The sequence below is a fragment of the Balearica regulorum genome, chromosome 4 (genome assembly GCF_011004875.1).
Source record: "Balearica regulorum gibbericeps isolate bBalReg1 chromosome 4, bBalReg1.pri, whole genome shotgun sequence".
In the NCBI taxonomy this organism is placed as follows: domain Eukaryota; kingdom Metazoa; phylum Chordata; class Aves; order Gruiformes; family Gruidae; genus Balearica; species Balearica regulorum.
In genome coordinates, this window is record NC_046187.1 from 64,773,033 (window position 1) to 64,799,569 (window position 26,537).

The 26,537-nt window shown below is 36.1% G+C and overlaps 1 protein-coding gene across 1 annotated transcript in view; it reads left to right on the plus strand.

Annotated features, from left to right (window-relative positions):
* Positions 1-26,537, plus strand: part of LCORL (ligand dependent nuclear receptor corepressor like) — an 81,904-nt gene that overhangs the window by 25,292 nt on the left and 30,075 nt on the right. The window contains 4 exon segments of the mRNA XM_075752414.1: positions 1,859-1,924; positions 8,738-8,817; positions 9,056-9,185; positions 17,222-17,476. Of these exon segments, the coding sequence (XP_075608529.1) occupies positions 1,859-1,924; positions 8,738-8,817; positions 9,056-9,185; positions 17,222-17,476 (531 nt within the window).

Sequence of the window (26,537 nt, forward strand, 5' to 3'; positions counted from 1 at the left end):
GAGTTAGTGTTTGTTCTTTTGGAATAAGTACAGCTGTCTCCAAGAGATATTCACTCCATTCATGTCTTTATCCAGTGACAATAACTTGCAAGAACCGAAGTATTGGCTAGCTGCTGAGCTAAAGTGGCTTGCAGTTTATAACATGAATGATCACAATAATACACAGTGTGTTTTATATTTCCAGACTGTTGTGCTTGGGGAATTGCTCTTAACTTCAGACTTCATCTCTCTTGCTTTTTTTTGTCCATAACCCTTTGAAGCCAGAAGAACTGGGAATTTATGCAATGCTAATGTGTGGCTTTATATTACATTGAATCTAAGAGTCGGTAGATAATGCTTTAAGGTAATTTTTAGTGTCTGTTTGGGACTTGGATTTTTGCTTTCTAGTTTTTGTAGATTGTGTTCAAAATGTGTGTGTATATGTATTTGTGAGAGGACAGTGGGTTTGTCAATATATGTTCTCACATAGGACTATTACAAAGAAAAGTGGAAAATTAAAATAGAAATAAATACATTTATAGCTCAAATCATAGATTTATAGAAAGTATAATTATAATCAATTTAATTTAATAATATACATATAATAAAATTATAAAAATAATAAAAAATTGGAAGGTAAATTTTAACAATGTGACCTGTCAAGCTGATCAGCTCCTATGTGTTAAGATAGCTTCTCTTATCTATGTTAGGATTTTAATATATTATTTAATGTGCTACCTAAGATATGATACATATTTATTCTACCTTATACCAGCGTACATACAATCTAAACCAAAAAGTAAATGTCATTTTTTTTATGAGAACAGTATGTTGTGTTGTCTTAGAAGACATCACAGCTGATGAGCAATTTTTATAATTCTAAATGCTCTTTATTGATGGTAGTTAGTTGTTTCCTGAAGATATTAGTATATTTTATGTGGTGTGCTGATAAAATAGTCTTGCAAAGTACTGGAAAATAGCTACATCTTTAATATAGACAGGTCTTGAGTATGGAGAATGAGAACCTTCAAATGCTGCTTTGAATTATCCTCTTAGTTGAAAATAAGCTTATTATTTGGAAGGAGAAAAGAGGGGGCACTTGGAAACTGTTTCTATATTGACCAAAACTTCTGTTACATTGATGATGAGGTAAATTCTCACCATACTTCATCAGTTGTCATGCATGTCCCCTTCTGATTTTTTTGTTGGGGTTTTTTTGGTTGTTTTTTTAATCATTTGGTTTGCTCTGTGTCTCTTCTCCCTTGTTACAGTATGTTGTTTTACCAAATACCTGAACGGACTAGCTGTTAAATCTGGAAAATAACTGGATTTATCTAATCCTTAATTTTAAAATGTTTTTGTACATATACAGAGGACTAGAGAGAACTGTTACCAGGCAAAATAAGCTTTCTTTTTTATATTTGTAGAAATACTAGCATGCTCAGATTATGTAATTTCAGGTGATCATAAATGAGAAGTTTCTGATTTTGAAGATTTCCTCCATTTTTCTTCTATTTTCCCTCCCTTCATACATGATTCTAATTCTCAGTGTGAGAGAGAGACTACTTCACTTGTGTAGAGCTATGAGGCTAACTAATCCTCCCACCTTTAAGATTCTGTGGTAGTTTATTTTAAGTCTAATGAGGTTGTTGGGGCATGGCTTAATAGGCTGATTGTGTGCAGATGGCAGTTGCCTTATTTTTATCTTCTAACTCTGTTGAATAGTACTAGAGTGGAAGGAGTAAATATTTGTGTGATAAACATAACAATTTTTGGAATTGCTCTCAGAATTTGAGAATACTTGCTGCTGGTGTTCTGGAATTTGCTTTCTTTTAAGAAACTTTTTATTTACTGTTTTAAATGTTTCTTTTGTCTCCAGGTTTTGAAAGTATTTTAGAAGGGCTTTATGGACCAAGGCTACGAAGAGACCTCAGTTTATTTGAAGGTAAATGAGACAGATTTTAGTGCAATGACCTTAATTTATTAGATTTTCTTTCAGTTAAAGATAGTTTAAAGTATATATTGAATTCTAAAAAGGAAATCTTCAATTGTTTTTCTTTCTAATGTTTATTTCATCACATTCTTGTCAATACTGTGCATAGGCAAAACGTATTTAAAGTGGTACCTAGGTTTTGTTCCTATGCAGGGAAATTTTGGGTTAGCTAAGCTTTCCAGAGAAGCTTTTGTGAGAAAGATTTACTTTTTTTGGAATACTGCATCTCCTACTTCATTTTTTGGACAGCTTTTAGAAAGGGAAGACAAGCTGCTCAGCTTCCTATTGACCTTAATTGGGAAAAGGAAGGTAATGAATGCTAGTTTGGTTTTCTTGTAGTGATCAAGAAAACTTACACTTTTTTTAATATTTAAGTGTATGTATATAAATATATACATATAAATATTTTTTTCCATTACCACTAAAAGACCTACCACTATTCCAAATGGGTTTGTTTTTGCTGGAATAGCTGTCAATAACACTTGAGTCTTTAGTTAGTTCAGTATGAAATTATTTGTCTTTAACAAAAGCAGAGGAGGAAAATCCAGCATAAAACTGCTTTAAAGTGTTGAAAGAAGTGTCTGTCAAGTTCATTTTCATGGCTTTAAAAAATATTATTTGTTATTGAGCCTTCAAAATGTGTCATTTCACTTCTTTACAATTTATTATCTGATAGTGTAATTTGTAAACCATGTAACATATATAGTGCTAGTACATAAGGCAGAGTGGCATATAGTATTTACTTCGCTTAGAATAGGTTTGGAATGATTGTGTTAATTGGTTATGGTTTTGTCCTCTTCATGTTGTGCAAGTTTCTGGGCCTGTATCATATGCATAACAATATTTTCAAAGGAAAGGGGAAGAACTTGAAATACTACTTTACTGATGTTTTAAAAATATTTTTGCGACTTACAAAGCTAAGAATGCCACTAGTTAGACTTAAAACCATTTAAGAAATGTGTGAATTTGGGTTAAAGCTTATTTTCATGAGTAGTACCTTCATCTAGGTCTTTTCCAACCAAAATGATTCTATGATTCTATCTGCTGTAATAAGCAAGCACATTAATAATGCCCTGTTCCCTTTTCAAAGCAGTACAGTAGTGTACAGTATTGTTTTTCTTCTGGTTTTTTTTTTTTTCTGGTTGTATTTCCAATGGGTTGCTGTGTATTGGGCTTTACACTGATTAGTGATTAAAGCTTTATTATTCTTCTGCATCAAAGGGTTTATGTTTTGAAAGAAAACTCAGGACACTTTTTTTCTTTTGTGTAAGAAGGCAGAAGTACTGAGGTAATGACCAGAATTATAAGTGTTACAGTTAAAGGAGCCTGATAGTACACAGTAAGGTATTATATTGCTCCTTTAGAGTTCCTGCATGTATATATTTGAGCTGTCGTATGGGAAGAGTTTTAGGTTATTTGCCTATGCTGTTGAAGACTTCTTTTAAATTATTTCAGATCTGCTATTTCCATTGCTTGCAGAGGACCTTTGATATTTGATGTCCCAGTGACTTTGTCCTGCAAATTAAATTCATGTTTATCTAAAATGTAAAGTTTTAAAACTAATTTTTTTCCAATATGCAAGAATGTCTGTCAGTAACATGCCTGAATTTTTCAGTGGTTAAAACCTGTTTCCATGTTTGACACATCTGTAAAATTGATTTTACTTCTGGAGGAACTGCAGAAGAGATGAAGGAGTGTTAGGTCGGGATGCCCACCTTATCTTACTATCTTTGGTTCATTTTTATGGACATAGTATCTGTAACTTCAATAATCCCATTTTGAAATTGCCATGTTTGATACAAACATAGTAGAGGTAGACCTTACAGTATAGGATGCAAGGCTATTTCTGTTTTGAGGCCTGAATTGCATTATAAAGATTAATACAGAACTCCTGACTAAAATTTGTGATAAATCTTTCCACCATCATAATTTAAGTGCCACTTTTCACTTTACAGATAATGAAACTAAGATACAAAGTAAATAATTTGCCTTAGTTAATAAAATACACAGTTGGTAGAATCAGAACACAAGTTTTTAGACTCTTAATAACATGCCTAAATCACTGCATCTTGTAAGATGTCCATTTTTGTCATCATAACCACTGAACCAGTACTGTCAACATGCAGCATTATGCCTCATTAGCAAAAGTGTATGTTTCTTTGAACAAACCTCAAGAAATTACATGGCATTCTTATCCAGAAATGTGTGGGAATCTGCTGAAATACATGCTGCTTAGCTACAAAAACATTTTTTTTTCTTTTTACATTGTTGGGTTTATGTATTGTTTGTAACATAGAAAAAAGTTAATAACGTGCATAAAATGTAACATGAGTGTGTCAATTCATATATTTCCTCCTTAGTTCTGTCTTGAAATAGTATTTAATCTATAGATTAAATTACTGTATTGCATTAGCTCAAAGTTGCTTGAGAGAATAATAAATTCCAATGACAAATTTAAATGGTAGAAGGTATGCTTCCATTTTAATAAGTTTTTCAAAGAAAATATCTTGTAAGCCTCAGAAATTATCTTGCTGAGAAGCCAAACTAATTAAATTGAAATAGCCACCTGTAACAACAGATAGTTACATGAAGATGGCAAGATTTTTTTCATTATCTTGAAATTCTTGTATATGTAGGATTTACCTTGGGCTTGCTTAAATGGTTTTCATCACCTTTGTGACAAGTCAGGTTTTTTTCCTGACTGCTTTAATAGTGCAGCCTCAGATAGCAAAGGTGTCAAGTTCTGTATCTTGGCATCTGACCTTGGTCATGTTCTGAACAAGCTCGAGACTTCTTGTGTCATTGAATCCTTAGGGCTTTCTAATCCCTTGTTTATACCCATTTTCAGCTAAGTAGATTCACATGGAAATTGTTATTCTTTACATTCTACTCATGGATATTTAGTTAAACTGTTAGGAAGCTTTTCCTCTAATTGTCTGGTATGTGTGTATTTTCTTTTTTGGGATTATTTGCTGGGGTTCTGTTCTCTTATGGACAGAGGAAAAACAGTGCCTTGTGGGAGAACAGCAGCTCTCATCATTCTTTCTCTGCCAGGAAAAAAACTCTTTATACTGGATGAAAGGTTTATTTGAGGGTGTGTTGTTTTTTCCTTGGGTTGTTCTGAAATGTTTATTCATCTATACAGTAGTAGGGTGAAAAATTATATTAGGAACATGAATCTCTGCTATCATTCAAGTTTTTATGAAATGAAAAAGATGAAAGAACATGATAAACACCTCAGATATTCTAAAGTACTTATTAGGAAGTAGTAGTGCCATATAAAAAGGAAGGAAATGATTTGTTCAGAATTGTGACAAATAGCTGGAAGACTTATTGGAATGTTATTATAATAATGTGGAAAATACTGGAAAGTAAGGGCTGAATTTTTTAAGCTGTCTCATTTAGATTTACTAGACAATTATTTCACATTTTAAGAGGTAAACATGGAATCTGTTCAGTACTACAGATGTCTATTAATTTGTTTATTTCAGCATGGGTCCTTAGGAAAAATGGTTTGGGGAAACAAAGATTTGAATGGGTTAAGAAATTAAAAAGGTAGTACTTTTTTGTCAAAGTTCACCTTTTATTCTTAAATAGAAGCAGGTTTAACAGTGTTGTAGTAAATTACTTAGGTTTCAAGTAATAATCTGTACCATACATTGTGCAGGAGCATTTTAATACTATCTTAGCAACTTTTTCTCCTGGGCTGGCTAGTGCAGGTTGTCAGCAAATCTTTTATCAGCTGATCCCAAGCAAGATAAAATGGGGAGGGGAGGTGATCATGATGCTAAATTGAGTGCAGCTAAGAGAAAGTTTGCTCTGCTTAAAGTGTCATCTCTGCCGCTGATCCTTCTGAGAGTATGGTTTTCTATCTGTAGTTAAAAACTAACACTGGTATCAGTATGTTCCTGTGGTAGTGACCTGAGACAGTTGGATGCTGGGCATTTGATATATCTGGTATATATCTGCTATCTGTTGGCAGTTTTGTTTAGTTCACTGGCATACTTTAATGTGTCATGTTGTACATGGTTTATACTTTGAATAAATTTAGTGTTAGGTAAAGCTGAGGTTTCTCAAGGTTTGCTTTTTCAGCAACACACAAGGATTGCTCTCTAGTTAGAATTTTAGCAGTGGAACTTCAGGATTCCAAGGCAGAAGAATTTCTCTGAAAATATAAAACCTGTCTTGGAGTTATGCACACAATTCCAACATTCATAAGTAGATCTATTGTGGTTGCATGGAAAACTATGAAAACATGAACTTGTTATGAAAGAATAGTGCGGGTTTTTTTCATCTGTGGACATCTTAACGCTAACAGGCTGGGACAGCTAGATTAATTCAGCAAAAATAACTCATTTTCTTTTGTTACTGGCCAGTCAAGAAAAATCCCATGTGTGTTTTTGATCATCAGCTGTCCAGCCTGTCAAAACTGCTGGTTTGCATCCCTGGAAGCATATGACACATTAATACAGAATGCTATCCTAAATTAGCATTTTAAAGCTGAGTAAATGAGATTTAAATAATAATACAGAGTTACTTGTGTTATGTTCGCATTCAAGAACCTCATTTTTTCAGATTCATTTTATTTCTGATGGTGCCTCTGTGATAATATATTTAAGAAAGAGTAAAAGCTTAGTAGTTGCAAGGGGGAGTGGAAAACAACCCTGCAGACAGCAAGGTCAGAGAAGGAAGAGGGAAGAGGAAGTGTGCTGGGCACCAGAGCAGAGATTCCACTGCAGTCCATGGAGAGGACCATGGTCAAGCAGGTAGAACCTGCAGCCCATGGAGGACCATGTCAGAACAGATATCTGCACTGCAGCTGATGGAGGACCCCCCCACTGGAGCAGGTGGAGATGTCCTGAAGGAAGCTACAGCCCGTGGACAGCCCATGCTGGAGCAGGCTCCTGGCAGAAACTGCAGCCTGTAGAGAGGAGTCCACACAGGAGCAGGTTTTCTGGCAGGAACTGTGGGCCTGTGGAACAGGCCCTTCCTGAAGGACTGCACCCTGTGGAAAAGACACATGCTGGAGCAGTTTGTGAAGGCCTGTAGCCAGTGGGAAGGCCCCCATGCTGGAGCAGGGGAAAAATGTGAGGAGGAAGGAGTGGCAGAGAGGAACTGTTATGGGCTGAGGACAGCCCCTGTTCCCCATCCTCCTTGTGCTGTTTGGGGTTGGGGAGGAGGTAGAAGAGTTGGGAATGAAGGGGTGAAGTTGAAGCCTGGGAAGAAGGAGGGTGGTAAAGTGGTTTTAGTTCTGCCTTTCTCATTATGCAAATATTTTTTTATTGGCAATAAAGGAAATAAATTTTCCCCAAGTCGAGTCTGGCTTGCCTGTGACAGTAACTGGTAAGTGATCTCCCTGTCCTTCTCTTGACAGGCAAGTTTTTCCATTTTATTTTCTACCCCTGCCTGTTGAGGCTGGGTGAGGGTCAGCAACAAGCCAAGGTCAACCCACCACAGTGTGTTATTGAAAGTTGATAACCTCAAGAAGCTTCCTAACAGAACTGTGATTGTAACTTAGTGGTACAGAGAAAAGGAGGAAACGTATTTGGTAATTCATAAGGAGGTGGTGTGGAGGGAGAGTTGTTTAGGTTGCAAGCGCATGAACTGGAAATGAATGGGATGGAGAGGACCTTGATGTTGTAGTGAATCAGGTTCATATTTGCCTGCCAAAATGCTGCAGCTGTGATAGACGCATGCACAGCTAGGATACTGTAGGAAAAGTACCATCTACAGTTTAAGGAAGTCTGATGTAAATGTAAAAGAAAGGCACCATCTTGAGATCTTGGTCACCTGTGTTCAGGGAACAGGTGCTCAAGTGAGAGTGGTGCAGAAAAGATGGGGTTGAATCTCATGAGAGAAAACTGGGTAGACTAGATTAGCCTAGCAAAATGAAGTGTAAAGGGCATAATGATATTCTGTAAATACATCAAGGTGCTCAATACCCATGAACAATAACTGTTTAGGTATAAGAACAATGTTGCCACAAAAGCAAACTGGAATAACTTTCCATGACTGAATTTAAACAAGAAATTAGAAGGTAATTTTAACTATTAGCACAGTCAGTTTGGGGAAAGCTTTAAAGCATTTGGTGGTTCAGGAACAGAAGAGTATGTGGTGGAAAACTCTTAACTTTTGAAATGGAGCTTAAAAACTTGTTTAAAGAAAATACATGGCATGTCTGTGTTCAGTAGGAGAAGACTGGACTTGATATAGGCAATCTATTTAAGTCCTATATTCCCTCAAGACCAAAGTATGTTTTCTGATAAAACTTATAAAGTTATTTTAAAGCCTTCTGAATAAATCAAGTGCTACAAGTGAGTATAGGGGTTTAGTTGTAGCGATAGTATAAAATAAATTAAAATATTGCAAGTACAACACATGTAGCTCAAATGATGAGGAGTTCATATCCTAATTCCTAGCTTAGTTTGCTACAAGTTTGCACACTTTTGTTAAAAGGAATGATGACTGGAATTCAGAACTTTATTACAGTATTCAGATGCCTCCAGTAACTTAGGTAATCAACTGAAATGTATGAGTTTACCTTTCCTTTTTAAGAAAGATGTCCTCTGCTATTTGAAAGTTGAGCCATGTAAGTCAGATGAGACTTTGGAAAGGTCTGAAGAATTGAATACTACTGATTACATTGTACCAATAAATGCATGTTATATTATGATGGAATTTATTTGAGAATTGTAGGATGTGTATTTTATTCTCAAAATCTATTTTTACTTGTTTAAAACATCTAGCTTTTTTCCTTCTTTTAAGACTGTGAGCCAGAAGAGCTGACTGACTGGTCTATGGATGAGAAATGTTCCTTTTGTAATTTACACAAAGAAACAGTCAGTGTAAGTATGAACATGACATCAAGCATGACTCCCCAACACCCAGTTTTTGGTATGAAAGTAAGAATCAGAGAATTGAATTTTGCAAAAGACAGTTTGGCTAATAGAGGGAGTGAGGTGGTTTGGCTTCATGGTAAATATCTTTTTAGTAGGGTTTTTTTCACTCAATAGCTCAATTTAATTGTATATTGTACTACCAGTAGACTAACTTCTAAAAGATATAATCTTCATATTCTTCTAGGATCGTGCATCAGTTATCGGTTCTTCACAGTCAACGCCTACAGAGGAACTGTCATCTCAGGGCCAGTCCAACACTGATAAGATTGAATGCCAAGCAGAAAACTATCTAAATGCACTCTTTCGAAAGAAAGGTAATAAAAGCCTGTCTTCTACATTAAGAGATATGACACAAATCTAGAAGAATCAAATTATTTAGGTTTGGTTTTGATTCTTAAGTAGTCTTTATTTATTTACTGAATGCTGTTTCTCTTCTTTATTCCTTTGGTTTTCCTTAATCTTTTTCTTTGCTTACGTGAATCACGAAATGAAGCACAACTCTTCTTAGCTGCCATTGCTCTTAATCCTATTGCATTGTGTGTTATTCTCTTGAATCCCTGTTCATTATGTCTGTTTGGGTTTTTACCATGAGCTGCTACTTTGTTTTCATGCCAGCCTCAGGTGTCGTTCTCTGGAAATTTAAGCATTTAAACATTTTCTGTTCCTAAACTTTCACTTCTGTTCCTAAACTTTCACTTCTGTTCCTAAACTTTCACTTCTGTTCCTAAACTTTCACTTCTGTTCCTAAACTTTCACTTCTGTTCCTAAACTTTCACTTCTGTTCCTAAACTTTCACTTCTGTTCCTAAACTTTCACTTCTGTTCCTAAACTTTCACTTCTGTTCCTAAACTTTCACTTCTGTTCCTAAACTTTCACTTCTGTTCCTAAACTTTCACTTCTGTTCCTAAACTTTCACTTCTGTTCCTAAACTTTCACTTCTGTTCCTAAACTTTCACTTCTGTTCCTAAACTTTCACTTCTGTTCCTAAACTTTCACTTCTGTTCCTAAACTTTCACTTCTGTTCCTAAACTTTCACTTCTGTTCCTAAACTTTCACTTCTGTTCCTAAACTTTCACTTCTGTTCCTAAACTTTCACTTCTGTTCCTAAACTTTCACTTCTGTTCCTAAACTTTCACTTCTGTTCCTAAACTTTCACTTCTGTTCCTAAACTTTCACTTCTGTTCCTAAACTTTCACTTCTGTTCCTAAACTTTCACTTCTGTTCCTAAACTTTCACTTCTGTTCCTAAACTTTCACTTCTGTTCCTAAACTTTCACTTCTGTTCCTAAACTTTCACTTCTGTTCCTAAACTTTCACTTCTGTTCCTAAACTTTCACTTCTGTTCCTAAACTTTCACTTCTGTTCCTAAACTTTCACTTCTGTTCCTAAACTTTCACTTCTGTTCCTAAACTTTCACTTCTAGTTTTCAGCAGAAGACTATTTTAGGTGAGAGACTGTGCCTTACCGATTACACAATGGTATTTGAGATCTTCTTGCACAAAAGCTGCTACTTCAAATACATCCAAGTCAGAGGTTGAAACTTCTTGTCAAAATATAGTATTTAGTAGTAACTCATTAATTCTCTGACTATCCTTGCTCTTTGGCACTCAGCAAATTATAGCAGTACATGAGTGACTGATAAGTCAGCTTGGTTCGTGTAAGTTACTTAGCTAGTCACTGTCAACAGCAGCAAAAATACTCATTTTCTGCCTTAAATGTCTAAGGAATGTGAATGCAGCTCTACTCAGTAACTTCAACTTTCACAGGTTTTTCCTGGGTTTAGTAGGTGTACTTGGATGTCAAAATAGCTGAGCATGACTAGAGACAGCCCTCTCTTGTTCTAACAATGAATTAGTCAGACACATTCTCTTTCTTCACGTAGGTGGGAGAAAAAAAGTTAATTTTCCCACTTTTACCTTAGTGTAGCAGGAAGAGATTACTGTGCCCTTGAACATGGTGTGGGTGGAACTATTTTCTGTACAGGTCATCTGTCTTTTCAGCCTATGGGCTTTAAAGTCTTAGGGCTTTAAAGAACTTTGAATGGAGTGCAATAGTATTTTGAGTCCATCTTTGTTCCTTGACTTTCTTTAAAACCAATTATTTTCCATTTGAAATAAAATGTCCAGTGAAGTTGCCACCTCCTTACTTCTGAAATTCTTATATTTTCATCACGGGCCCAGTTGCATGGCATCTCCTTATGCAGGTATTTTTATTCCTTCAAATTTCTACTTTCTCAGATAGTTTTTTGTGGTCTTGATGTACAGTGTTTTTCAGCATTCACTTGCTTTATGCTTCTGCTGGAGATGCTGTCTCTTGATTCTGCTTTAGAGGAACTTTTATCATGGGAGAAGTGAAACTTGGCATGACCTCACCTTACTGGACAGAGGGACTTTTGTGAAGTTTTTCACAAAGAGCATTTGGCTTTTAGCATCTTCCTTGTGTTTTTCTAATCTGTCAGATCAATAATGCTAGGTTAAAAAGGTTTTGTCTATTGAAAAAACAAAACGAAAGTATTTTCTGATTGTTTTTTGTGATTCGCTGAAGGACTTGTGTATTCTTGGGTAAGTGGTACTTTGCTGAAGAGTTTTTTTTTTTTTTTAAGAATATTGCTTCAGTTCAGGTTCCAACAAAATCTCTTAAGTTGTTCAAATTATAGGAAGTTGAAACAAAATTTTGTATTTGCAAAGGACATGTGAAACCAATCTTAGTTATTTAAGTAATTGTCTTGGTTTTGTAGGAGGAAGGTGAAGACTTTTACTAGGGAAATTCCAAGTCTGCTTTCTGAACTTCTGTAGATTTTTGAGATCAGTTATCAACTTAAGGAAAAAAAAAAAAGAATCAATTTCAAGTAATTGTTTAGCTAAGGAACAGTTCTTATACCTGGTACTGAAACAGATGCCCTTTCAATGTCAAAAAAAAAAAAAAAGAGACTTGGTTGACTGTCTTTAAAATGGAAGTAATGCTTGTTTCATTTGTTTGGATTGCAGACTCCTCAAGATCATATACTGTCTCTTACTATCGTAGTGTTTCATTTAGGGCCTCTGTGAACAACTTCTGAGACTAGTGAGCAAATTTGAGAGTTGTGTTTATTGGTCTCATCCTTTTATTTTAGAACAAGTTAGTATACGGCTGGGTTTTTTAATTTGCAGTCTGGTTTTTGGGTTTGGTTGGGGGGGCGGGGGGGAAACTAGTTCAGAAGATCTTGAAACATGCAGCCATGCTGTATCATTGTCTACAGCATACAACCTTCAGGCATTCATAGATGAAGATTTGTCTGTAGAATCCCAGACAAAGATGATTCCTCCTTTTCTTTTAAGAGGATGATAGAATTATTGCCAAGATGGGTGAACTCTTGAAAGGCTATAAGTAACAAAGTTGTCTTATTAGGAACCTATCTTCGCTATCTGTTAGTGAAAGACCAGTTTGGTAGGTGGTTATCTGTAGGAAAGGCCTATCCTTGGCAGACACCTCGGTAGAGCTAAAGTAATTTTTGTCATCAAACATTGATTGTTTCCATTAAACAATATATCTGAAAACTAGATGTTTTCTTCCTAGGTATGACATCTCTCTTTACCCATTTAGTGTTGTAAGTAGAGTAGACTGTGATACTTTTCCACTTAGATAACATTAAAATACATCCATTTTCTTTTGTCAGAGAAGCAGTTACAAGGAAAAAACATGATGTGCTCTAAGAACTCCATATTAGGTTTTGGGGGGCTTTTTACTATTAATATTATAGAATGTGGCATATGTGATCAACATTCGTGGCAGAACCATAGTTTAAGAGGTTGATCAGATATTTTGATCATGGCTTATTAACTTTCTGGGTTTCTATTGATCCACATTAATATTCCATGTGGGGAAAAAACCTTCCAAGAATATACAAACAAACAAGTCATTTTAAAAAAGAAAAGGTCATTTAAATGCATTCATAGTTGTGAATCAGGTTCTATCTTCAGTACACAATCCACCATGAAAAGGTAGACACCTGAAAAGCTTTTGCAGAAATTAAGAAATGGAAGTACAAAATTAGAGGGAGTAAAATGGTCAGGATGTCTTGAATCTTGCCAGATTCTGTAGGCAGCTCTGTCAAGCATCTTCAGTGCTGTTTTCCATACCAAAATAATTTCCTTGTAAGCTTTTTGAAGTTCTTCCTTGTTCCTAGGGATATGTCTCTTCCTAAAATAATTTCAGTCATAACTATGGCTTTCTTAGACCATACCCTATACCTGCATTTAACTCTGTGTTCTCCCATTCTTTGCTTAGTTATATCTCAGAGATACATAGATGTCACAAGCTGATTTATGTGTCTTGGACAGTGCATATATAATTTGGCAAACCTATGAAATGTCATCTTGCATGCATAATCTCAGACTACAGAAAAAAGTGTTTCTTTCTGAGGTGTAGTTTTGAGATGTACATGCTACTTGATCCAATATCTGCAGTTCCTTATTATTAAGAATTTTATGAAATCTGATTTGTCCTTTCTAAATCTGAAAGGTTTTCTGTAAGAACTAAGAACTCTGTCACAGCGTGTGCAGTAAACTTATGCGACGTCCTTGCTATCCCTCTTCCTCAAGTTCATCAGGAAAGAGTGCTGAGCAGGGTGTCAGCTATTTCCTTAAGGAAGTAAAACATACTGATTGCATTGACTGACTGACTACCAGTGTTGCTACCTTCACTGACTTCTGAATTTCTTGATCACTTTCAACTACGTTTAAGAAAATTCTTAGCTATATGACCATATATAGAATAATGAAAATTACCACCTGAGTAGAGGAAGGAAAAACATTGAATGTTTACAAGAATAGAAAACTAGAGTGAGCTTGACCCTTATTCCTTCTGTTTGATCAGTCAATTTAACTAAACTAATGATACATGGCTCAGAATAAATTGCTGTATTCTCTTTTAAACTTGCTGGTGATCTAACAGCTGGACAAGTTCACAGGTAGAGCTAAAAATATTGCTGGGACAGTTTGGTGGCTGTTGAGGTGGGGTATTTCTAGAAAACATGGCATTTTTTCTGAAAAGGGGAGAGCAGGAATGAATACAGGAAACATGCTGATAAGCAACCAGGTGTTCTTAGTCCAGCTACTCACACAACAGGATTGTAAGGTACAAGGGGGCCTGTGATTACCTGCTGATGTCCACTGCTTTTTGGTATTGTATTAGAGGAGAAATTAAGTCACTATTCTGACTTTTTAATGAAAAAATACTGTTTTTTCAAGAACTAGAATACTATTGTGGAGCACTACTTTGGGAGCTTTTAACTCCTTGTCCATTGTCCTGCTAAATACACATGTAAGTCTGAACTATCAGTTAAATTGGTCATTACTTGGTGTGTTGCAGTCTAGTGGTTGCACATAGTATTAATGTACAGAATAGTTAAGAGTATGGATTTGAACAGTTACAAGGTAGTACAGTACATAAACCAAGGAAGTCTGAAACCTAAATGTGAGCTTTGAATTAAATAAATCATTGTAATTAGTCATAATCACAAATCATCTTTATTACTGCCTTCTCTTGCATTCTGACTGTAATTTCGACAATCCCAAGCAGAAAATATCGGATTGTATCATACAAATGTGTCATTTAGCCTTCGCTTATTCTAATAATATCAGGAGATCTAAAGTGATCTGAGAGAAACTGGAGGTACCTTTTAAACCAAATCCTTAGAGACTGTTCTGCTGGGTTTGAAGTAGTATGTATGTACATACATGATCCATGGAGTAAATACAGCTCCCTTGTGTTGTAAGTCAGCTATGTGAAAAATAGAAGTTTAAACAGATATACGCATGTAGATTTAAAACTTTGTAAGTAGCTATAACCGTGACTCCTAGTAAAACATCTTAGAATAAAACATCTTACAATAAAAGCTTTTTAGGTCATACAAAGTATATCTGGTGCCATCTGCTGATAATAATTAAGAAATATTTGCTAGTGATACTAAGCTAGTAGTTTTCATTGTCTAGAGCTACAGTTCACCTCTCATGCAGAAACTTCCTTTTGTTCCTAAATAATTCAGTTTTTCAATTCCATCTCTGAACTTCCATTGTTATTTTGTTATTTCTGCATATATGTTAGCATTTTTACACCTGTTGTCTTACTGCTTCCATATCTTTTGTTGAATTTTTTCTTTCCTTTTAAGTGTGTCTCTAAGATGGTAAAATTTCAGTTGAACATTTATTGGATTCATTTTTAGGAATCAGGAAATACCAATAAACAAAGAATACCTGTGCCTGGGTGTTACATCATGGAGAGATCTTTTTCTTTTGTAGGTATCCTCCATCATTTAGAATTTCACCCTATACCTCTCCTCCACAAACTCCTATCAATTTTAGACATTTTTCGTAGAGATCTGGTTGAAAGATGGTCAGAAAATAGAGCTCCAACCATAAGCAGACTTGTTTTGTCATGCCTCGCATAAAGTCTCTTGAAGCCAAGATGTCTAGCATATACTCAGTCTTTGAAAATGGTGGAGCTTTACCTTATCTCATAAAGCATTGCTGAAAGGCAAACCAAAAGGTACTGACAACAAGCATCTGAACAGTCAGCTGCTCTCTCATATACTTTAGACAGCCGATCACATACATGCATGTTTGTAATTCCTTGTGATGCTCTGTTGGTGAAAATGAATTCTCAAAATGGAATATGTTTTGAATAAACCTGAAAGGGAAAAAAATCTTCTACACATTCATCCTAAACTCGAGCAGCATTCTTTGATCTGTCTCAGTGGTCACTCTCTTCCTAGTAGATGGATAAAGCTTCATTGGCACAAAATACTTGAGCGTATATGCTGTGTGATCCTCCAGACTACCTATTAGGAAATTTACACTTTGCATGCAGATGCCTTCCTGATCCAGTCATCTTGGTTTCTCCACTTGCATGAAAACAAAACTCAATTTATATTGTCTGTCTTCTCTGTTTCAGAAGAGTTTAAGTATCCCAGTAACTGCCAACATGTCCTTTGCATTTCTTTCAGGGAATCAAGGCTGACCTAAAAGCTAATTCTCCTGTATCACATTCACACTTGCTTTAAACCTTTAAATCCCTGTCCCTTCTTGATGAAATCTGTTTCACTCATTATCTATAAATTCAAGGATGGACAGTGGTTAAAACATTGAAAAGGTTATTTTTGCTTTGTGTGTATGTAGAATTGAAGGAAAGAAAGACCAGTGGGATAGTGAAATTATTACTAGTACTGCCACTTTAAGGAAGAACGTAGATCTTGGTCAATGGTGCTTGTCTTGTGAAATGAAGTATTGCAGTCATCAATGCAGTATTGCATTGATGAGTAACACAGCTTTAAGTGAGTTTCTTAATTACATTGTTATTTATGCTAAGTTACATATCTTTATTGATCTTTTGCATACTTCTGTTTATATTAGGATTATTTTTCAGTGATTCACAAATGTGATTTCAACTATGCTTGTTAATAAGAGGTTTAACTTTTTTCTAGCAGACAGATAATATTAAAATAAAATCATAAGTCTCTCATGTTTAATCCTTTTTTATTTTTGTATTTTTAAAATAAAACACTTCCATGGGACTGTTACATACACAAACAAAAAATAGGGTATATGCAGTTTAGATTAAGAAACAAAGTTTTCCCCTAAATGTTTTCATTGGTAGCACTTTGAAAATGTCCTGAAAATTCTGTAAGATTTTACAATAAAAATTTACAACTTTATTGTAAAAATTCAATTGCTTGTATTACTACAGTTTGTGTGGGACATTGCAAGTAGCATCATATCAGTTTTGACATTGCAATCCTGAATCAACGATGAGGATTATAATCTAATGTGTAGATGCAACAATTTTTTTCTCTTTTTAAGATCAACTCCTTGAAAGTCCAACTGTTCTATGTTATGAAAAGGACTAACCTATAGAACTGCACTTTACAATTAATTATTTTTGTCACAGTTATTCTTTGAAAGTAACTTCTTCATGTATTAATTCATAGCTTTATTTAACTTCATTGTTTTTATTCAAAATTCTTTATTTTCAAAACTGAAAATTAACAATCTGCAAATGAAAATTCAACTCATTTAACAGCAATAAATACAGATTCTGACTCCCCAGACTTGCATTATTTCTCTACCCACCTAGTTTGACTTGCATGCTATGACAGAGGAATAAGGTAAAAATTACTGCAGTGTGCTAAACATGTACTTCCAAGTGTGACCTCCAGTTAAGAATGCTCAAGAAAAACTGACTAGACATCTGAATTAATGTGTTAATTATACATGTACCTATTACACACATTTATGTGCTTATAGGAAGTATTTAAAGAAAAGTCATTTTGGTTTTTTAATACATCTGTTGCCTGTGTTGTTGGTTTTTATTCCTAGATCTTCCTCAGAACTGTGATCCTAACATTCCCCTAGTTGCTCAGGAATTAATGAAAAAAATGATCCGTCAGTTTGCGATTGAGTACATTTCAAAAAGTAGCAAAATTCAAGAGAACAGAAATGGTTCATCGTTTGAACCAAGTCTGATATGTAAAAGTATCCAAATGAACCAAACGGAAAACTCCCTTCAGGAAGAACAGGATAGCCCTCTAGACCTCACTGTGAATCGAACTCAAGAACAGAATACTCAGCAAGGTAAATTTCTCTATCTGCTTATCTGTGTTTTGCTGTCACTTATTACTTTATTATATCTTATTCCCTTAAAAAATAAATATGCGTCTGTCAAATATATATATGCTTTCTTTCCAAAGTAGTAATCAGTATATAGGGGGAAAAAAAAAATTATCCTATGTGATTAAAATACAGTTGAAAGAAAATTGGCATTGCATCAACTTATCACTTAAAGAAAACGAATACATTTTTCTTTAAATGCCAGGAAAATTGTTATAAGATAACTGTTAAAAACCATATTCTTTCTGAAAACATTTTTCATATTGTGTGTTAGTAGATAAATATTCTCATTTCTGAGTGCCTCCATTAAATAAGTGGCATTGGAATTTCTCAGCTTCAGAATACTGAATCTAAGTCAGCTCACCTGTGGCTGTCAGAGGTAACAGTGGTTCCAAGATTTTGTTAAAGAAATGACTGTTAAGCCTTTTGAGAAAAAAAGGGAAAGATACCAGAATTTTGGAAAGCAAAGGTAATTCTGTCTATGTCAGCCCTTGGACACTTTGATTCTTTAAATACAGACTGGTTAGAATGATGGAATGAGAAGATTAATTTGGGAGGAAATTTCCATACTTCATGTCTTAATCATTATAGATCAGTGCAACTTTCTTAATTGAGAATAAAGCTAGAAAAAGAAAAATAAAGTCTGTCTCACTATCATTTACAAAAAGGAAATTATTTCTTTGCCTTGAGCAATATTGCTATCCAAAACTGATAACAATATAATCACAAGAGTGTTTTGGACTTTGAACTTGATTTGGATTAGCAGCAATTTTCGGGAAGGGTTGTGACTGTCATGAGTAACTGAAAGCAGTGGCAAAAGTAGCTTTTGTTTTTTACAGACACAAGGGTCCATGTTAATCCTATAATACTGCTGACCAAGGGGAAAAGTTTACCTGTATGTCACGTATCACGTTAAAAAAGTTAAAAGAAGGTAGAATTGCAGAATTAAGTTGTTCTCTTTTTTTAAATGTACAATGGTCAGAACGAATGCAAGTTTTGTATGTGTGTACTTAATGAAGTCTTTAATTAAATGATGCGTCCTGGGATGGGGCGCAGGGGGGGGATTCTGACATGGATTTACCTTGCTAAACATACCTATTCTAGATTAAATTTTAAGCATCCCTTCTCTTCGACAACTGAAACATTAAGAAATTGTGGAATTCCTGCTTTTATTCTGTGTGGTTAGCAGAAACCAGTTCATGCTTTGGTTTAGTGAATACCTTGTGGAGATTAAATCCTGAGAAAATGTCTGTTGTGCTTTGACATACCTCTGCTATGGATGAATTACAGATTTTAGAGATTTACAATTGGCCAGGTTGAAGCAGGTTTCTTTTGCAAGGGTAATAAAAAGTACTTTCCTGATATCAAAACTATAGCCTGTTGCTTACTTCAACAGCTGGTTATAAAGAATAACTAGCTCAAAATGTCCATGAGGGAGCAAAGTCCTTAAAAACAGGTTCTGGTCCTTACTGAATCCAAGTAAATTTTTAAGGAGTGAATGGGAAGGCAGAGGGTGAATGAGGCAGGGACACGAAGAAAGTTCTGCCACCCTCAAATATTTGATAATTCATTGATCTTTTGTCAAAAAAAAAAAAACCCTTAGAGGTTCAAATCGTTTTGACATCTGCAGCTAAAACAGTTGCTCAGCGTACATAGTTTACTATGTAAAACTTTTATACTGTGTAAGATATTGTCAGTTCTCAGAACTTGCACTTCCATGTTTGCTGGAGTGCTTTGCAGATGTTAAAGATACCAATCCTGCTGTGAAGTTTAAAGCTACTGAAGTGACAGGAAGTATTGAAACAAGACTGTAGCTTGAGAGAGGTTTCAAGCTATTTTATCTTATCTACCAGGGAAGTTGCCTTGCACTTCATTTCCCATGAACATACAAATTTTGAGCTATCTTAGCTTTCCACCATAGTGGTAGCAACACAAGCAAATACAATCAAGATGGAAAAAGTCAGCCTGCTCTTTTTATTTGCATTGTGTTCTAGGTACAATGATTCATTAAAAGTTCTTTCAATTAGCTATTGTCACGGACTATGTATTATTATTCTACCTACCCCTCACCTCTGTCCTTTTCCTGAAGAAAGTTTGTATATATTGGAGTGTCACATGCTTGCAGTAGGGAATTGTGACATTTTTAAATTGGATTATTTTTTTAAAATATATTATTCTGTATCTAACATAATATACTACTTCAGTCTGGAGACTTGTAAAAGCTATACCACGGTTCCCTTCTTAGTAGCGTCTTTTAATTGTTGTGCAACTCTTTGCTTTTTGTAATTCCTTTTACAATTTCCAAACGAAGTGGCAGTAACAGAGTAGGAAGTTCAAATTTGTACATTGGCCTGTACATTATCTAAATAATAAAACAGCCTTGTTCGTTTACTATGGAATGATTCTTGGACTTGAGAGGAAGGACTGAGCTTTATTTTCCAGATCACTAGAAGCATTTTTTTGCACTGAGCAGATCCAAGCAAAGTGCTACCTCAATACTGAAAAAAGATTCTGCCACTGAAGATGTCTGGATGATCTTATCTCATTTAAGAAAGCTTATTTTCCTCCAGTATCTGCAGGCCATCTCTGTGAAGTACTCCCAAGATACTCATGTCTGACACTTGCAGATCTGATAGCCCTGTGTATTGGGTTTACATGGCAAGGTTTTGGTACTTGAGGAGGGCTGCAGGGGTGGCTTCTGTGAGAAGAGGTCAGGGACTGCGCTGTGCTAGGCACAGCCAGCTCTGCAAGAGACCTACAACAGGCCAAAGTGGAGCACGTCCGTGAGGTTTGTGGTGCCTCTGTGAAACCATTTTTAAGAAAGAGCAAAAATGCTGGACAGGCCGAGGAGTGTGAAACAGCAGGGCAAACAACAAGGTCAGAGGTGCTCCAGGCACCACAGCAGGTATTTCCCTACAGGACATGGAGAGGATCACAGTGGAGCAGATATTCACACTGCACCCCATGGAAGACCCCACATTGGAGCAGCTGGATATTTCCTGAAGGAACTGTGGCCTGTGGAGAGGCCACAATGGAGCAGGGGAAAAGTGACAGGAGGAAGGAGCTGTAGAGAGGAATTGTATTGACTGTAACCCCCATTCCCAGCCCTGCCTGTGCCACCTGAGAATGGAGGGAAGAGGTAGAGGAGTTAGGAGTGAAGTTGAGCCAGGGGAAGGGGGATGAGGTAATTTTTGTATTTTTCTCACTATCCAAATCTATTTTAGTTTGCAATAAATTAATTTTCCCTAAGTCTGTTTTGCCTGTGATGGTAATTGGCAAGTGATCTCCCTGTATTTATCTTGATGACCTTTTTCATCATCATCTCCCCACCCCCCTATTGAGGAGGGGGAGTGAGAGAGGGGCTGAGTGGGGGGTCTAGCTAATGGCCAAGGTCAATCCATTGCACCCCTGGTACTGAATCATTCAGTAGTGAGTATTTAAGCACTGGCATCTAGGTATGTCCAGGTGGCACCTGACTGATAGCAGTCCCAAATTATGCTTTGCTTTCTTCTACATGTGGAAGTGTGGTACCTTAGCAGGATGCTTTAATTCCTGTGCATCAGGCAGTTACTTCACTGTCAGTCAATTAGAAGGGACTACCTCCAGAAATACCTGGTCAACTTGCTCTTTTTTCCTAATCTGTGTAACTCTAAGACTGTCTAGGCCTTGAAAAGAAAACTCTGTATAGTGAAAGAAAATGTGTGCACTAGATCTAATAAAAGTAGGCTGGTATTATGTATTTTTGCAATATTACTTGTCCTCCAAACTAAGCCAGGGGAAGAGCAACATCCTTGCCAGAATAAAACATTGAGTGAGGAACAGTCTTGGAATATTCTGCAGAACTTACTATTTTCTTGTGCAGTTATGATGCTGAGCTCTTTGGGGAGTGTTTCCCAGCAGGAACTAACTAATGCAGAGGCTTCTTTCTCTTGTTAGATACAGGAGAGGTGATAGCTTTCAAGCTGCTAAGCAAAGTGACTTACAAGAGACAGAAGTATAATCCGTACAAATAAAATAATCTGAGAAGACTCTTAGTTTAGCTACATAAGCTAAACATTAGCTTCTTGTTGCTGTATCTTCTAGGAACAAGGGTAGTGTGTAAACATAGCAGAAAAATGCAAGAGAATTTGCATAAATTTCCTTGTTTCATTGATCCATCATAGATTGGAAGACATCAGAAGGTAGCTGCCAATGTGTGACACTTTGCTGCATGACCTTTTTACAGCTGTCCTGTAGCTTTCTTCTTGTTGTTGGCTATTATTGAAGTAGGGAAAAGGATAACCCAAGTCAAAATTTCTGTTTAAAAGATTTAACATAGAATTTTATTATCCAGTTTAACAGTGTGCATGTGATTTCACCAAAATTTGTAGCAAAATAAAGATTTCTGAATAATGGTTCAGAATTTGGAAACAATTCTTAATTTTTGAAAAGTGGTTTCATATCTCTGAAAAGCCACACTGAAGTTAGTATGGCAAACTGGGATCACAGCATATGTGATCTCTTGATTGCTATGTTCATGGCTATTGAAAGAACTTCAAACGCTGACAAAAATAACTTTTATTTTTTAATATACTGTTCTTACCATATGTATTGGGGAAAATACTACACTTACTGAAGGTACGCATGCTCTGTTCCTAAAGACAAATTGTATGAGTTGTAAATATATTCAAGAAATGGTTGTTTAATACTTCTGCATGAGAAGGTCACTCTAAAAAGGTACATTTTTTGAAGGGAGTAGGTGTTTCTTTCTTTTTTCTTGACTGTCATAGTTGCTAACAGTCAAGATCCTTGTCAGACACTCACTTGTTTGCTTCCCTCTCAATGGCAGAGGGGAGAAAACAGGAAGAACAAGAACGAAAGCTCATGAATTGAGCTGATGACATGGTCATTGCTTACCACTCACTATCATGGGCAAACCAGACTCTTCTTGGAGGAAATTTAAGTTAATTTTTGCCTATTAAAATAAACAATTATAAATGTGAGTAGTGGGAAACAAAAAGACATGTTACAACATCACCTTTCCCTCCCCCCTTTCCCAGGCTCAGCTTCACTCCAGGTTGTCTTGTGACCACCACCTCCCCCACCCCCCACCCCCCTTCTTAAATATGTGTTCCCAGAGGCTCCCCACAAGTGGCTGCAGGGCTCAGCGGTGCCCTGCAGTGGGTCTGGTGGAAGCAGCTGGAACCAGCTGTGTCTGGCACAGGGCAGCCCCTGGTCTTTCCTCACAGGTGCTGCCAAGACCTTGCCATGGACACACAATATGTAGCCATAGACTCTTCATCTGGCAAGTCTTCGTTTTACAAAACACCACATCTGGTCAGCAAAAATGGGCTAGTCAAAGTGGTAGTGAAGAATTAATAAAAGGCTCTGGCGTTCTTACGGTTCTTTGAAAACACTGTTTCTATATGCTGCAGCACAGGAAACAGCCAGCAGAATGCAAGGCGTCATCAGGAAAGGTACTGAAGGCAAGACAGTGTCATTTTGTTGCTATGAAACACTTTACTGAGGTTTACCACAGCATGTTAGATAATGAAAGGGAGAGTTGTTATTTACTAAATCTCATAATATTAAAACTAGACAGGGCTTGATGTCTTATAAGGGAAAAACAGATAAAGGGCAGAGCAGTTTGTGAACATCATCAGGAACTGCTGTGACAGGAGGTTGTGGAGATGAACAGTGTTGCTGGCTTCAAAAAAGGCCTTGGACAACTTCCCAGCTAACAGAACCAGGGCCAGAAACTAAAGCAAGAGTAGGTGGGGATGTATCAGAGATCCGTAATGCAATGATAGCAGGTACTGGGGGAGCAGGAGAGAAATGAGCTGCAGGTAGTGGTCAGGCTGATGTGCTCTCCCACGCTAGGAGTGGAATCTCCTATGCCTGGAAACCGAGGACTGAGTAGGTTGTCTGACTTAGTAAGGCAGCTCATAATAGCTTGTGAGAGGTTTCCTGCAATCCAGACAAAAAACCCAAAAAAACCAACAAAGAAGTTTGCTAGAATCACTACAGAAATACTAACTGTAGGAACTCAAGGGTGATCCATACAGTTTCTGTTACTTGCTCTCCCTCCCTGTGCATTGCCCCCCACCCTGTTTTCTCTAACGTCACTAGTCTGGAGGAGTTTCAAGTAATTGTGGTCCTGATTATTTTGAAGATGACCTTTGATCTCACTTAGTTACATTTTGGTATTGCTGTACCTGATGATCTGGTGCTGAGAAGCAAAGGCCAGAGGGCGAGCTATTTCTTTGAAGGTCGAAATAATTTAATTTGCACAGAAATAACTTCATTAGAAGACCATGAGCAGTAGACCTGAAAACCTTATAATATTTTTTCTATGTTATCCAGTGTTACATATTGTTTATGAAGACTATTGTCTTAGTAGTCATGGCTTCATCTAAAGAGTGGAAGTAATTCCATGTCTTTTGTTAAAGCCATGTTACAGAGTTTTTTTTCTGTTCCTCATGTCATTCAGTTCCTGTCCAGAATTCTTGCCTAAATACCTGTTTTGAGTGATTTGATAGAAATAATGGAGAGTTCTGGCTTGGTTTAAAAAAAACTTATTCCTGCCTTGCAAGTAACGGGCTTTTAAGGTTCATTGTCCATCTACCTGTAGGATGCCTCTTTGCAAACTTTTTGGTCTTGTACCTAATGAACCAAAGTGAACATCTTTACTGTGTATATATACATATGTTCATTTCATTAGGTAGCATTTCATTACATCCTAAAGCTTTATAGTAAATGCTGTCACTTTCGTACTAATTATAGGTTCTACTTTGTTATAATAATTGATACTACTACGAAACAGGAAGATCTATCAAAATGAGGAGCTATTGTGGTTTTTTTAATGAATCTTTTTGACTTCTCAACCCTTTCTGCATCAATTTTGGGGGTTTTATGTTGTTTGGTTTGTTGGGGTTTGGGTTTTTTGGTGGGTTTTTTTGTTTGTTTGTTTGTTTTTAATTTGAGTGAAATCACTGAATAAAAGCCTGGTGTATTGTGACTTTATCTGATATTTTGTATGTATATCAAATTTCTTGCATGGTTCTCTTTCACTATTTTTACTGAGGATCATCTTCCCCTAAAGCATTGTCTTCAGGGAAGTATGATAATGATACATTTGCTGTGTTGAAGGAACCAACTGTCTTGAACCTGAAATGACTCTTCAGTTCTGTGTACCCTTTAGAAGCCCAAAATGTCTATAACTTTTTTGTTTTGGGAGCCTGCATTTTTAGTACTGTGTTCTTTTTAGTCGTTTTTCAAGTTGTTGGTGACCTTGTGTTGTCAAAGCCAATTCTGAAAGATTGGAAATGAAAATTATTTTGGTTACATTTTGTTATGAAATCTTGTGAGAGTCCTTGGGTTTTGTTTGTTGGGTGGTTGGGTTTTTTTTCCGAAAACTCTATTTAGCTTTAGGGTTTTTTGTAGATTGAATAGAGATTATTTAGCTCTTCATAACTTGATGGGTTGTGAAATTTGAAGTAGTTTTTTCTCCAGTGACTTTGTCCAGTGATCTCTTCTAAACTTTTTTTATCATAGTGCCTATGAATATCAACTGAAGATGGAGAAAACTGTTGTGAAAGGGAACACACAAACACTTAAGAAAGGGAGGTGTACTTTGTATGGCTGACAGAATACAACAGATGAAATCTGTCTGTTGCATAGGACTTGGGGACATTGTGAGCTTAGGTATTTGGGATACTTTACAGCTGGGTAGGCCAAATAGTCCCTGTAGAATATTTCTGTAGTGGTTTTTTATTGGCTTTTCCTTCTGGAATATCACTGCAGCAGAAAGTTTGATCAGCATTAACTCATCCTTCATTTAACTTTCTTAGGATAAGAAAGACTTTGAAAGGAACACATTCAGGAGAAAAAGGAGCATCTTTGACAAGCCGAATAATTCTAAATATTTATTCTATTTATGCTGACTTATGATTCTACTTTTTATCTCTTTACCGTTCTTCAAATAATACAAAATAGTTGAGGCAAAACAGTCAAAAACTGTTAAAACCTGTCCAAAACAAATAACTGGATTTTATTATTGGACAAGACTATTTCTTTGCAGTATTGGTATAAAGGAGTTAGCCTAACAATTTTTCTAACTTCTTATTCGAGTGTTGTTGGCATTTGGACTATTCAGCCAACGCTTTGTGTCTGCATCTCAGTATGTGTGAAAACATATACAGTTGATTGATGTTTTAGAAATGATACGTAGTAACATGAAAATGACATTGATGTAAAAAGGGGCTAGCATAAGGTTGCTTTGTAGAGTTGAATGTTGAGCAAGATGTTGAAACTCAAAATTGGATTCACAGAGCTCAGGCACACAAAACAGCCCAAGTTTGACACAGAGAACCAAGGAAGAAAGGTATGAAATTAAATATATTTAGGGGATTTATCTATAATTTAAATGTGATTTTTTTTAAAAACAAAAACTTAAACTAAAAGGAGTATTTCAGGTGCTAATTAGTTTATTTTATTTTCAATGTGCTTAAATATTGGGTTTTTTTTAAAAAAGGATTTTGTATTTCAGTACTTCATAGACTTCAACAGCCAACTATAAATCTTGAATTTAACATTTGCCAGTGACTTAACAGAGGAGACCCCAGTTTAGGTCTAGGTCTTTCCATTTCTCTGATTTCATTATTACATATACGTGGGGAGGGCAGGGGGGAATACGTATAAACAATCTGTTAGAACCTTTAATGACATAGGTCTTATATGCTTAAAAATGTATTTGGGCTCGAGCTCTCTTCCTAGTTACTGTGATACTACTTTCTCATCCAGTAACCTGGTCTGATCTTGTAGCTGACCCTGCTCTAAGCAGGAGGTTGGTCTAGAGACCTCCTGAGATCCCTGGTAGCCTGAATTCTCCTGTAAGCCAATGATTTAGTTATGTCAATTTTAACTTGTGTTTCAGGCTTGTTTGTTTAGAGTATGTAAATATGAATACATGGAGAAGAAGAAGAATAAAAGTGCACTGCTTTGGTTGCCTTGAAAGTAAACAGTGCAATATAGATGCATATGTGGT